The sequence below is a fragment of the Ochotona princeps genome, chromosome 7 (genome assembly GCF_030435755.1).
Source record: "Ochotona princeps isolate mOchPri1 chromosome 7, mOchPri1.hap1, whole genome shotgun sequence".
NCBI lineage: Eukaryota > Metazoa > Chordata > Mammalia > Lagomorpha > Ochotonidae > Ochotona > Ochotona princeps.
In genome coordinates, this window is record NC_080838.1 from 52334695 (window position 1) to 52349523 (window position 14829).

Genomic DNA, 14829 nt, shown 5'->3' on the forward strand with positions numbered 1-14829 from the left:
ACTGTATTAACTTGATAGCACATTAAGGAGCTTAAAGCAGCAAGACAAAACACATATTCAATTTGTTACTCTGTCAGGTTGATTTAATAAATATCATCCCTGATGTCAATGATCTGTAGAATTCTGTAGCATCTATGTACATATATATTTACATGCATGGCATGTATAAATGTAAATTTGAAATATATCATTGAATATCAGTGAGAAGAAAGCAGCATGCAGATGTAAAAAATCTTTTATAACTTGGAAATGCATGCACTAATCCTCAGAATGACTTGTTTAGAAGGCAGTATAAGAAGTGAAAAATCATTCAAATGGTTAAGAACTAAGATAGTTATATTTATTGAACATTTATCATATTAAGATACAAATAGCTGAGCCTGATGTGGGAGCCTAGTGGCTAAATCCTCGCCTTCATTTGCCAGGATGCCATTTGGGTGCAGGTTCATGGCCCAGCTGCTACACTTTCCATCCAGCTCCCTGCTTGTGACCTGGAAAAGCATCAAAGGGCGGCCCAAAGTATTGGGACCCTGTACCCCTGTGGGAGACCTAGAGGAAGCACCTGGCTCCTGGACTCACAGAGGCTCAGTTTTGGCTGTTGTGGTCACTTGGGGAGTGAACCAGCAGACAGAAGATCTTTCTATCTCTCCTTCTCTCTGTAAGTATACCTTCCCAAGAAAAAATAAATAAACCTTAAAAAAAAAAAAAAGATACAGCTGTCATTTTTCAGACATTACACAATTTAATACTTCACATATTCTGTAAAGTAGCTACTCTCATAACTTTAAAAGAATTTAAACCTCTCTTACTCCAAGCTTATACAAATACTCATTTAAATTGTACACTGCCTACATTAACATGAAAACAGAAGATAATGCTATGCCTCCCATACCCCAATGTTTATGAATTGTTTTTATTTCTTTTTATACACATTCTGACTGAGCATACAGAAGTCTAGACAATACTTAAAAACTGGTTAAAGGGTCAAACTCTGAAATCAATACATCTTAATCAGAATAGGGTAAGGGAGGTAGTACTGAAAGCAGTCATCTTGATTCAAAATCTTTCAACTGAGGTATATAGAATCCATAAACTATTGCTCATCTAGAAAAATCAAAAGCTTAAGTAATATTAAGGTAATTAAACAATTAGTCCTGATATTGAATGTCTATAATTTTCGAAAAAACATTTTTTTACCTGCTTACCCACTATAATTTCTATGCTACTAGAAAGGTAATAATGAATAAAACATTATTGATGTTTACCCTCCAAACCCAAAACATTTCCTACCATACTGGTGGTGAAAGTAAAGGCTAATACTGATTATCTACCTCACTCCAACCTCTACGCTGACAACTGACATGCATTATTTTACTGACTCTCAGTATAAAGCAGATAATATTAATTATCTACATTGTATAAATAGGATATCTAACAGCACTCAATGAAGATAAGTAACTTGGCTCAGGTCATATAACTAATAATCAAGCCCTTGTGCACAGTGCTAAAGTCAGGATCCATAGTTTTTAAGATTTACTTATTGATTTATTTATTGGAAAGGCAGATATACAGAGAGGAGGAGAGACAAACAGGAAGATCTTCCATCCTATGGTACATTTCCCAAGCACCCGCAATGGCCAGAGCTGAGCCAATCTGAAGCCAGGGGCCAGGAGCTTCCTTCGGGTGTCCCACATGGGTGTAGTGTCTCAAGGCTTTGGGCTGTCCTCCACTGGTTTCCCAGGCCACAGCAGGGAGCTGCATGGGAAGCGGGGCTGCTGGGATTAGAATTAGCGCCCATATGAGATCCCAGCATGTGCAAGGCACTACACTATCGCATTGGGCCCCATAGTTCAGTTCTTAATCACTAAACAATTACACAGAAAAGTTCTCTCTCTCTGACCAACATGAAATTCTTTATTATTTTTCCAGGTTTTCCTCAATGCATTGGTCATCCTGCACATATGATGCTCACTTTTCATGCAAATGATAAAAGTTGGTTAAGTAAGTACACTGTATTACATATAAATGCCACCAAGGGTCACCAAGCTGCCTCAATGTATAACTTAACTCAGTCAAGAAATATTGTTAAACAGAAGTCAGTAAAATTTTCCATCATTGACATGTACTGAGAAAAGGGCATATTTAACTCAGTTACACATACAATTTTAATAAGTGATGAGGAAAATATTACATAGAATTTATTTGAATGAAACTTCTATTTTCACAAAGAAGCCCTGATAAGGCGTTTTTATTTGTGCATCACACATCTTTACTAATGTATTTGTTTTAAAAATAAACAAGCATTAATGTGCACATGTATGTACACAGTGTTACTTCAAAAAGATCATAGAAAAATGGAATTAAAATGTAAATTTATTGAGGGTGGTGCTGTGGCACAGCAAGTTAAGCAGCTACTAGGGTTACCTACCTCCCGTATCAGAGCATATCATTTGTATACCAGCCACTGCTACTCTGTACTGCTATTCTGTACTACTCTGTACAGCTTCTTGTCACTCTGCCTAGGAAGCGGCAATTGTCGAATGCTGGTTTTCTGCCACCCACATGGGAAACTTGGAAAGAATTCTGGCTTCAGGTTTCGGCCTGGCTCAGTATCAGCTAATGCAGGAATTTAGGAACAAACCAGTGGATGGAAAATTAAGTTTTCTCTCTCTTTCTGTCATTGTTACTTTCTAATAAATAAAAATAAATCTTTAAAAAGAAGCTTATTTTGGTGCAAAAACTTTGAAATTCAGTTTTTTCATAGTATGTATACTCTCAGCAATGTCTGAGGACCATGAAAGTTTAAGAAAAACATGTATGGGGCCTGGTACGGTAGCCTCACGGCTAGCCTTGCATGCCACCAGGATCTCATACAGGCTGCTGGTTCATGTTCCAACTGCTTCACTTTCCATCCAGCTCCCTGCCTGTGGCCTGGAAAAACAGCAGAGGATGGCCCAAAATCTGGGACCCTGCATCTGTGTGCGAGACCCAGAAGAAGCTCCTGCCTTCTGGCTTCAGATTAGTCAGTTCTGGCCATTGCGGCCACTTGGACAGTGAGTCAGCAGACTGAAGATTCTTCTGTCCTCTCCTTTACATAAATCTGACTTTTTAATTAAAATAAATAAATCTTTTTTAAAAAGTATATATTTAAGAAATATAAACTTATGCTAACTGGTTGCAACATGTGTGAAAAAAAATCAAATTCAAGGTACTGAGAAAGTAACACATAAATTTGGGATCAGCCACTAGGACAGGCATCCATGTCAGACTACCTGGGTTCAACACCTTTCTACAGCCCGACTCCAGCTTCCTGCTGCTGTAGGCCCAGGGAGGCCGCGGCTGGCGCACCTGCTCCCTGTCAGCCATGCAGCACATGGGATCCAAGCTGGTTTGTGGTTCTGGCCTGGCACAGCCAAACCACAGATGGATAAGCATTTGGGGAGAGAGACTCCCCAAATGTGTGTGCACTCCCGTCCAAATCAGTGGACGGGAGTGCACACACACTCTCTGCTTTCCAAATAAGAAATAAATTAAAAATAACTTCTTAAAAAGAGCTTTATCAGATCCACATGAATTCTGCTAAAATCAAATATCCAATTTATGAAGAGGCTTTTGTGGAACAACAGGGGAATCACTGATGCCTCACAACAAGTTTATGGGGACAATAATTAAAAATCAAATCAGCACCTACAGATGAGTCACTTGTTTGGAAAGAGTACAAATGATGTCAAAGATAAAACCAGTAGCCAGATCATCCATACAACAACCATGAGAACAAAATTCATCTTGTTTATGCCTTAACTGAAAAGGACCAAGGATGAACATCAGAAACAATAGCCTAACATTTTTTAATCGGTTCAGTTTACATAATTCTGATTTTTAAAAAGGGGATCTTTCTACTCCATTGGTGTGGAAACTTTTGTGCTCAGATTAACCACAGACAGGATAAAAGATTTCAACAGAAATTTTAACCAAATGGGATCAAGATCCTGAAACATTTTTGGAGTTTTCACATGGCTTCAGTATAACAATCCTGAAGAGCAGGCACAACCAAAACAATTAATGGCTACAAGACTGGACCTCATCCAGTCAAAGCAAAAGTAGACTGGTTGAGAGCTGAGGCAATACAATGTATATAGGACATTCAAAGCACTCTATTGACTCTCTAAATGGTTGAAAAATTATACTTCTTCAAAGAGAATTTTCTGAGGAAGTCAACTCAAATATGATTTCTTTATAGTATGAAGAATAAACTGGGTTTAAATATCCTATCAGAGAAACGATTTTCAAAATGATCTGCATTATGTGATAAAGACCTGAAAAACAAACCCCAGTATACATGTTGTGCTAAATTTGAGTTTTACATTCAGAAAAGCAGGGGTACAGACCTGCTGAAACTGGCTCAAAGCGGATCAAGGCCGCTGAAATTACTACCAGATGACTTTATACAAACAGAAATAGTCAAAGCAAAACATTCCTATCCTGGCACTTTGTGTTACAAATCACCAGTGTACTATGAATTTGCATGGACATCATTACCAAATGGTCTCACAGCTCTTGTTCAGAAATAAGATACAGAAACAGCCTGCTTAGGAGAAACAACATCAGAGCAACCTTGGAAGATACATCAAAAAAAAAAAAACTAGTGAGACAGAAAACATGATTAATCACAGTGTATACTGAACAGATGAAAAATCTCTCCAGTTAATGCAGTTTTAGATTAACTAACTGCGAGACCTTTGGAAAAGATGGTAACATCTAGAGTATAACAGGAGAACTAGGAAGTTTCGGAAATTTTAACTTCAAGTAATAGTAATCCTTACATTTTTAAATAAATTTTGCCTCTAAGGTGCCATATTTCTAGTGTTACATTCTCATAAATTTGAAATAGGAAACAACAATATTAATTTTGCTTCATGGCAAACAGTCACAAATAATGTGTTCCGTTAAGAAAAGGATGGAAGAATGGCAGATTTGTCATTATGATGGTCTAATACTTTCCTACATGCTAATAAATTCTTTCCCAAGGAAGGAAACAACTTCAATGCCTGTCTAACACACCAAGTAAAAATGGGTCATGCCACTCTCATTTAGGCTGAGAACAAAAATCAAAACAACAAATTCCAACCCCTAAAAGTGTACTTAAATAAATTCTAATGAGATGCATATGCAGACATTTTGGAAATTATACTTTGGATTAGATCCAATTAGCTCTTTTAAAAAGCCAGAGCAATTTTGTTCATCTATTTATCAATATCTCACTAAACAAAAAACCCTGAGTTTAATGCAAAGGACAGTTCATTACCTAGTCACAATATTTACAAGTAACAGGGCTTTGTGAATGAATGTGGGTTTAAAAGAGAAAATTTTAAAGTGATGCAATAAAGCAACTGATTTTTAAAATTCCAAATTATAAAGTAGACTCAACTGGGTAAGTCTTGCAGAGTGAAGAACTCCCCACATCCAATGCTGGAGAACAAGAAGCAGCAGCTCCAACTACACTTTTAGGAGATGAATTTGCTGATACAGTTCTTTCTATGCAACAGAGAAAAGAGCTTCTTTGTGGGCACTGCATCAGGTTTCCCTACACCATCCCATAGCACCCTAGAAGGGCACAGAGAAAATTGCAGCTTACTATTAAAGGCCAGCAATTGTTATCTTTTTTATCACTTGATTTTTAATTAATCAATGATCAGCAAATATGCTTTGATCATTAACTTAGAAAGATATCAGAAGTAAATAAAATCACCAACTGAGGTAATTAGTTTTAATGAGACCTAATGCTAATCTTATAAAAATATCATAAAAATGTTAGAAAATATCCTGCACAAATGTATCTCATTTGTAAAGTTATGTAATATTGCAAAATATGAATATATAACTCTATTTCCTAATTTCAGAAACTTTGCTTATACCATAATATCGTAACAACTTTATACATTTTACAAAATCAAACAGTCCAAACAATTCTGAGTATTTAAACTATTTAAAAAATAAACAAATAAACCTTTAAAGAAATTCCAAAACAATTCTCCCACCCCAAATGCCCAACACCATGCAAAATGTGGTTGTCACAATTACAAAAGCCATTTTAGTATGTGCTGGCAGTTGGAAAACTTTCAGGTTTTTTTTAAAAGAAAAAAAATTTTAATATTTCCGATGAGGGGGCTTGCACTGTGGCACAGTGCATAAAGCCACAGTGTAAAGCCAGTATCCCATATGGGTACTGGTTCCTGTCCTGGCTGGTCCATTTGTAACCAAGCTCCCTGCTAATCCTCTAGGAAAACAGCAGAAGATGGTCCTTGCACCTACAGGGTTCTTAGATGAAGTCCCAACACGTTTACTATCTAGGCTTGTGAAATATTCAAAACATTTTGCCCAAATTATAGTGTATCTGATCATTTCATTTAGAATTTAAAAGAAAATGGCTAAAACAGAAAAATGTTATACTGATGCAATTAGCAATGGTTCTTTGCGGCACTGAACAGGGGTAGGCTACCACTAAGGGGTAGTTAGAACCACCTTTTCAGTTTTTCTAACGATGATTCTAGGAACAGCAGTTTTTACACAAGGAAGACATTCCATTTCTCCCTTCTAACTTAACAATGGTTGTGGGGAAGGGGATCAGTGAAAAATAATTCCTAAACCACTTAATGAGCCATTGTAGGAAATCTTGTTTTCTTCTAATATTAATTGCTGTTTCAATTCCATATGTGATAACCCTAGACACAATACAGAAGTAAGCCAAAATACTTCATAGACTATACAACAGAGGTAAAAGAGTAAGTACATTCAACAAAGATCACCTTTGGTTTAGAATGGAAGGTTGTTCGATGTTCCAGCCTCCTCCATTTCCAGTGAGCATGGTTACTTGCTTGGTCAATTTATTTGAAATGTCTTCACATTTGTTCATCAGTCTTATAACCACATCCCTTTCTTGGATCAATGTTTTACAGTGCCATATTAAATCTTCTGATAAGCCATTAGTTTTGGACATCTTTGTGAACTACGACATGAAAGAAAAAATATTTTAATAGTTCAGAAATAAAAAGTCAATCTCAGCTTCTTTCTTCATGAGGAAAAACTAATTAGAATGGTAAATGTAAAAGGTTTCACAAACAATTTCTTAAGAAGTATATTTGTACTAAAATATGAATTTTGCAACCATAGTGAATTACTGAGGTTAGTAGTATTAACAGCAGCTGGCATTATCAGATATTACCAATTTTTCATGATGAAAACAAGCACCACTAACTAGTGTAAATACAAAAAATAAGCGAACAACAAAGCAAAACAACTAATAATTGGAAAAGACAAATCACTAAGCAATTACAAAAAAGTCAACATGTAGCTTACTACATGGCTCTGTGATAGGCATTTACACAACTGTAATAACACAAATAGTAAAAATGATCTTCAGGGATGGTGATCTGGAACAGAGGTTAAGATGCAACTCAGAGGAGAGGGAGATGTCAGGGGTCGCATGCTGGCAGTTGGTTAAGTTGAAACCTGCAGCACTAGCATCCCATACAGGTGCCAGTTCATGTCTTGTTGATCCACTTCCAATCCAGCTCCCTGCTAATGTACTTGAGAAGGCGGGAGAGGGTGACTCAAGCGCTGGGGCCTGTGTGAATCACATGGGAGGCCTGAGTAAAGATTCTGGCACCCGACATTGACCAAACCCAGTCTTGGCCGTTATGGCCAGTTAGGGAGTTAATCAGCAGATAGAAGATCTCTTTTTCTCTCACTCTCCCTCTAATTCTCCCTTTTGAACAGATAAATGCAACTAAAATAACAAATAAATAAAGCAGCAGCTTGGGAATGCCCAAATGCCACATCAGATTGCCCATTTTACTTCAGATTCCAACTTGTTGTTAATGCATACCATGTGAGGCAGCAGATCACAGCTTAAGAACTGGCATCCCTGTCACCCACATGGGAGACCTGGACTCATTTCCAGGCTGCTGGTTTCAGCCAACAGGATCAGCTGTTGTAGTTATCTGGGGAATGAACCAGCAGATAGAAGAACTGTCTGTCTGTCAATATCTGTCTCGCTGCCTTCCAAAGAAATAAAAAGTTGAACATATTCTTGAACAATTTTAAAATCTTAAAAAACAACTTTAAAATCATTATATTCATAACATATACACTGGTAGGATTCAGGAATAGTAAATAGGCATGTCAGATGAAGCACAGTAAGAGGAAAATCCTACTCATTCGTAATGCTGTGCTGATAACACAATGAAGGAAAAATGTATTACAATATTATTACCTAGAGATAAGCATGTGATAAGCATAATCAAAAAAAGCTGTAACAGCAAATCTACAGTAGAAATTAGCTGGGGAAAGGTGGGAGAAAACAGGTTCATAAAATGACTTAACTATTTGTGTACATGCAATATAACAAAAATCAAAACATTAACAAAAAATTACATAAGCTCATGATTTACGGTCACAAGGTTTTCATTCACTTGGGAGCAGAGGATAGGGGATTGGCACTTAAAACAAGGTGTAAGAATATTTTATTGTCGGGCCTGGCGGCGTGGCCTAGCGGCTAAAGTCCTCACCTTGAAAGCCCCGGGATCCCATATGGGTGCCGGTTCTAATCCCGGCAGCTCCACTTCCCATCCAGCTCCCTGCTTGTGGCCTGGGAAAGCAGTCGAGGATGGACCAAAGCTTTGGGACCCTGCACCCATGTGGGAGACCCAGAAGAGGTTCCTGGCTCCTGGCTTTGGATTGGCACAGCACCGGCCGTTGCAGCTCACTTGGGGAGTGAATCATCAGATAGATCTTCCTCTCTGTCTATCCTACTCTCCGTATATCTGACTTTGTAATAAAAAATAAATAAATCTTTAAAAAAAAAGAATATTTTATTGTCATCTCATTAACTCTTTTCTGAACATAAGGAACATTTAAGAATCCTGAAGACCACTTAGCTTCACCAAAATGATTTAAGAAATATAAATAGGGCCTGGCGGCGTGGCCTAGAGGCTAAAGTCCTCGCCTTGAAAGCCCCGGGATCCCATATGGGCACTGGTTCTAATCTCGGCAGCTCCACTTCCCATCCAGCTCCCTGCTTGTGGCCTGGGAAAGCAGTTGAGGACGGCCCAATGCATTGGGACCCTGCACCCGCGTGGGAGACCTGAAAGAGGTTCCTGGTTCCCGGCTTCGGATCGGCGCGCACCGACCATTGCGGCTCACTTGGGGAGTGAGTCATCGGATGGAAGATCTTCCTCTCTGTCTCTCCTCCTCTGTGTATATCTGGCTGTAATAAAATGAATAAATCTTTAAAAAAAAAAAAAAAAGAAATATAAATATACCATAAATTAATGATCTATGGGAAGCCTGGAGCATAGGACATATGATCCTATTTACAAGGTATGAAATATACAAATGTATACATAAGAAATACACAAATGTATACATACACAATGTTCAAAATATATTAACCTGGTGAATAACTTTAGCAGAATTCCAGAAAAAAATGGACTTCAACTTCATTCTAACATGTATTGTTTCAATTTGACACTAAAGAAATTAATTTTCAGAAATGAAGCTAGTATTTCAAGGGCAAAAAAGGAGGTGGGGGAAAGGAACGTAATTGCTCCATGGTGGATACCTGCATGAAAACAAAAGTTATCAATGGGTTCTGATTAATATCTCTTCATTAAGAACGATATTACCACTGTAAGAATTATTTTTTCATAGCTTCAAATGAAGTACTCATTTTTTGCCACAGTGTGTCACTCTTACTGTAAAAATGCTTTTGAATTTCTACTAGAAGAAATTGTTTAAAAGCAGCTATACCTCTTAAATTATTTAATCCCTACAAATAAGCAACAATCCCAAGGGGAAAAGTCCTAATCTTACTCATTATTAGATTTCATGCATTTATAAAATTTTAAATGTTTAGTAATTTTTTAATGTTAACTTATATAAATTAAAATAAATCCAGAATACAGAAATCTTAAACAAGTTCAATAAAGCTGTCTTGTCTGGAAGGAAGAAATACATACAAGAACATTTAAAGTGACAATTACAGAGAACATTGTACAGAGATCACAAGATAATGTAAAAAAAGAAAACAGTTACTGGTAGAAAAGCTACACAATGAAGAGCACAGTTACTTGACATGAACCAAACTTGGATTGCTTGGTTAACAAGAAAAAACAACCATGCTAATTTAAATGTTAACAGCATAGATACACAGGAAAAAAGCTTATGATTAAGTTATTCATGAATATCTCATAAATCAGTATCCATACCACTAATTCTCTGGTTAACGTACAAAAATGCAATACAATAAAATTTGTCAGACACAGTACCACATCCCACCACACTTAGTACAAGACTAGACAAAAGTTCAATAAGTGGAGAGTAAATTAGTGCCATCAAGTGTGTGTAATGTGGTAATAAAAATTCTAATTTTTTCCACTTTAGCCATATTAGTTTTGAAACCATTTTGACATTTTTGCCTTGCTTCTACATATCCAAAGTATACCTGATTCTTTATAATGTAGCTTTCTTACAAGTACCTGCATTATTGCTATTATGCAAGAAAGCTATTAAATAAAAGTTATGGAGAGAATTTTTAAACAAAGAAAAACACCCAAAAGCCCAGAGCACTCAAATGTAAGCACCCTCTCAGGCAATGCACTTACTTTCTAAAATCAAAGGTTCTTAAATAAAATTAAGATGTTATACTTTGAATTTCATACTCAAATTATGTCTACTATTTTCAAAACTTCAATGAAGTTTCTGAAGTTTTTAAAAGTCATTGCTAATAATCTTTACATTTGAGCTGCTTATGTGAGATTGAAGTATGGCTACCTGTAATCATTTAATGACAATCAATACTACGGAAATTGAATTTTTAAAAACAAATCACAAAAATGCATATGTATACTTGGGTCATGGGTTAAGTATGCATTTTTTTGTGAAATATTTATCAATTTTTTTCAGTTCTGCCAAATCCCCCAATTTGGATGACCAAATAAACTTCAATCATTTTTAAGACTTAACTAGGTATTTGCAAGGTTTCCAATTATATAACACCTTCCAAGGTTTATTAGAATTTGAGTATGAGTGACATAATTAAAATGTCAACTAATTGTCACAGGTATTGTTTAGTACAGCAGTTATCAAAACAAAAATGTGGGTGTTTTTAGAATTTCATTCCTTCTGAAGCTGTCTAAGTGGCTTACCAAACTTCATGGAATAATGAGCTATGCAGTTTTATCAAAATATGCATAATATTGACTTATCCTCTAATTATCTTCTGAAATATTTAAACTGTTCTATAAACCAGTCAGATTCAAAACTCTAAACTACCAAGCAGAAGCTAAAAAGTTCTGAGAAAATTCATCATATACATACTGAACTCAAGGCAGTTAAATATTACTTTTCTGAACTTAAGTAGAAAGCTTGATTTTAAGACACTTTTGAAACTGTTACATAAAGTATTCAAGATCTGGATAGTTGAATAGAATCAACAATAATCCTGTTTATATTCAACTTTTACTAAGGGGCAATACCTTAGAGGATTTTAAAGTAACATATTATCTCCAAATTCATGTCAAGACTAATTTAAACTATGCCAATTAATTAGCAGGGGAAATCTACTCTCCACATGTTAAGTTGCTGAATATTTGTAAAAAACATCTGGCATACAAACTTCTGGTAAAATTGTATAATTTACTTTCACTCTAAGATATCTGGGCAAGTAGTTACAGTGACTAAACAAAGTAATGCAGATAATTGAATTCCTTTTTCAATAAGTGAGAATCCAAACAAGCCTGTGCAGCCCAACCCTGCAACAACATAGGAGACCATTAAAGATGAAAAGAAAGAAGGAAGAAAAGTACAAGAAAGCCCTTCAGCAAATACCTTAACAATCACTCAGGCAAAACCAAACACGTTTTGAAAGGGCCTGCTTTGACAGATGTTCTCTGCAAAATGAAGGCTTCAGGCAAAATACACAATTTTATTTTACTTTATTTTTTAAATTTGAAATGCTAACAATTATTTTTCTGCAATTTCAACTATTTTAGTTTTTTAAAAAATGCTTTTTACAGTAGTCATTTAGTTTCAAACACTTCAAGGCACTGAAGGGTACTTAGGTTCGTTAAGATTTACCACAGGTATGGGTTGGAGACTGGGTGGGGCTTCTCCCTTAATATTCCCCTTTACTTCAGATACATGAAAGAAACAATGTGGAAATAATAGTCTCACCCACCTTCCTGTAGCCCTTGAACCTTTTTACCCTAATTAACTATGTAAAGATTGTCAAAAACATAATTAAAAACAAAACAAAGCAAAAAACCAAAAGATTTACCACAGGTATAAAACTAGCTACAATTGCAAATTTACTCCATAATTTAGGGGTTAAAACTTGCTCAAAAGTGTTATTCAGGATCTGGACTCCATCCTTCAAAGCTATGGCAAATAATTCATATTGCTTTTACAATGGGGCCTATACAAAACTGAGGTTATTAAAGCCTACATTCTTAGGAGATCTGGAGCAAATTGCAAAAGTTCTTTTTCTCTGTATGAACAAAATTTGATGACTGACATTTATAAAACTGAACACATACGTATTCTAGTTAAACTTTGTTTACAGGAAATCAAATTCCAAAAAAAAAAAAAAAAAAAAAAAGATCATGCAAAGTGTACTTACCAGTATTCATGCCTTCCCTCCACCTAATGCTTGAATGCTAGGCTTCCAAACTTTTCTATCTTTCCAATTAAAAATGCTGCAGCCAGTTACACTCCATAAAATGGCCGCGTTGTTTAACCAAGAAAAACATGTTAGAGGTTGAGCTGTCACTTTTAGAAAAAAAATAAAATAAACAATTTCTTCTTTTGTGATGAAGTATAAAAACACTTAGGCCGGTATTTTAAATCATGGAGATCCCCTGGACGTTGCTATTGCTCTTCAAGAAGCTGTGGTAAAGTTTTTGCCACGTTCTTGCTTTCTGCATGGTGTCTCAGCAGTCACCGATCAGAACAGGCTAGCAAACAACTCCCTCCTAAATGTAAGCTCTAATTTCTTCTTCTGCAGTGAAATGAACCAAGTTTCTGTGCAAAAGAATGAGTGACAGTATTCCCAGCCAATCAGCTTGGGTTTTTGCAGGAAAATCACTCTTAATTCATTCAAAATTAGGTCATATGACACTATTTGCAATACTATTGGCTTACAAGGAAAGTAATGTTTGACTCTACACGGGGTAAGGCCACCCATCTATTCTTCCCTGGGCTGAAGACAACTTGACTATAAACGTTACTGTGAATTCAGCACACACACACACAGGAGGGGAAAAAAAAGAATGTAGCCTTACCAAAGCTTCCCAACTGTTAAAGGGCCGGAGTTCTGTTATCTTCTGAGCCTTTTTCTGAGAACACTGGGGAATCAAAGTGAGTTCACCAATTGAAGCATCTTGAAGGAAGTGGAGAATTTTACCCTTATAGCCATCCTCCATCACTTCTTCACCACTGCTATAGTCTTCATCGAGAGAGCTACCGACATCAGAGCCTGAATCATACTCAGAGTCATCAACGACTTTTTTTGGATTAAATACATTTTTTTTACGCTTCTTGTTAAAACCATTTTGTGGTTTCATGGAAAATTTCTGTTTCATTTTTGTTTTAGTTGCATTTTTAGGATAATTCTGACCCCTTGAAGAAACTTCTTTTCCATTTGGAACCTCATTTTGTGAAGAATATTGTGAATCTGTGTATAAGAAAAGACAAAACAGCAACTAAATGACAAAATGGAAACTAAGAATATGGCTTCAAGTAAGAAAAACACTTAAACATTTACATAATCCTTCTGAATACAGAATTCAGCCACACTTTATTGTTAAAGCTTGATCTACTTTGTAAGAATACTAAGGGAAAATTTCAATTTAAAATGGTTTCAAAATAAGGTGATAATTTATTTTTAAAAATTAATTAAACATAAATGTCCATTTTTAAACAATGATTCTGACCACAAATCCAAAGATACTCCAATGCTCCTTTCAAGCCTCACCCCCATGTAAACACACCTCCTGTGAAGCTTACTAATAAAAACTGTTCTACAATCCATAACCATATAGCCATCACTGTCGTCACTAAGTCATCATTATCTAAAAAATCATTTAAGCATACTATGAAAAAAAATGCTATTTTATTAATGACTAGTGCATTACATATCACAGAATTGTAGTATGCCTGTCAATCAGTTATTGTTACCTTCATGTACTAGGAAAACAAATAATAAAGCACTCATAAATCATGGCTCTTTGTATCCATGGAGTCTAAATCTACTGATTTGATCAATTACAGATTTAAAAAAATCAGTAAATACCAAAGGTGTATATTACTGAACACATACAAACTACTTAAAATACAAATATGTACGTGGCATGAACAATATTTGGGTATTCAAGTAATATAAAGATGATTTAAAGTATATGGGAGGATATGCATGGGTTACATGCAAGGACTATACCATGTTAGATAGGGGACCTGGACAATGGAAGAAGATGGCATTAGAAGGGGACCCTGAATCAATCACCTGGACATGGAGGATCACTAAACCTCTAGACTTAAAAAGATGATACATTCATTGCTACACATAAAAAGTATAAGCAAAAGTAAAATGGATGAGCAATTGCTCAAATTTCTTCACATCAACATCTGGATCTTTTGAATCAGGCTTTGGGCTCTGAAGGGGTACTTCTAGTAATTCTCCCTGTCTTAAAATTCTTTAGTTGTACAGCATTTCTCAACTCACTAAAAAGCACCTAAAGTCACTGTGCAAGGTTTATAAAGTTCACTTTGGAATTA

At 35.9% G+C, this 14829-nt stretch overlaps 1 protein-coding gene across 2 annotated transcripts in view; it reads right to left on the minus strand.

Moving 5' to 3' along the window:
* The window catches only part of SMARCAD1 (SWI/SNF-related, matrix-associated actin-dependent regulator of chromatin, subfamily a, containing DEAD/H box 1), a 79073-nt gene that overhangs the window by 18647 nt on the left and 45597 nt on the right, over window positions 1-14829 (minus strand). For both annotated transcript variants that reach the window (XM_058667041.1, XM_004590564.4), the window contains exons 9-10: window positions 13338-13729; window positions 6807-7006 (exon numbers count right to left, since the gene is read on the minus strand). In XM_058667041.1, the coding sequence (XP_058523024.1) occupies window positions 6807-7006; window positions 13338-13729 (592 nt within the window). The remainder of the gene's footprint in view (window positions 1-6806; window positions 7007-13337; window positions 13730-14829) is intronic.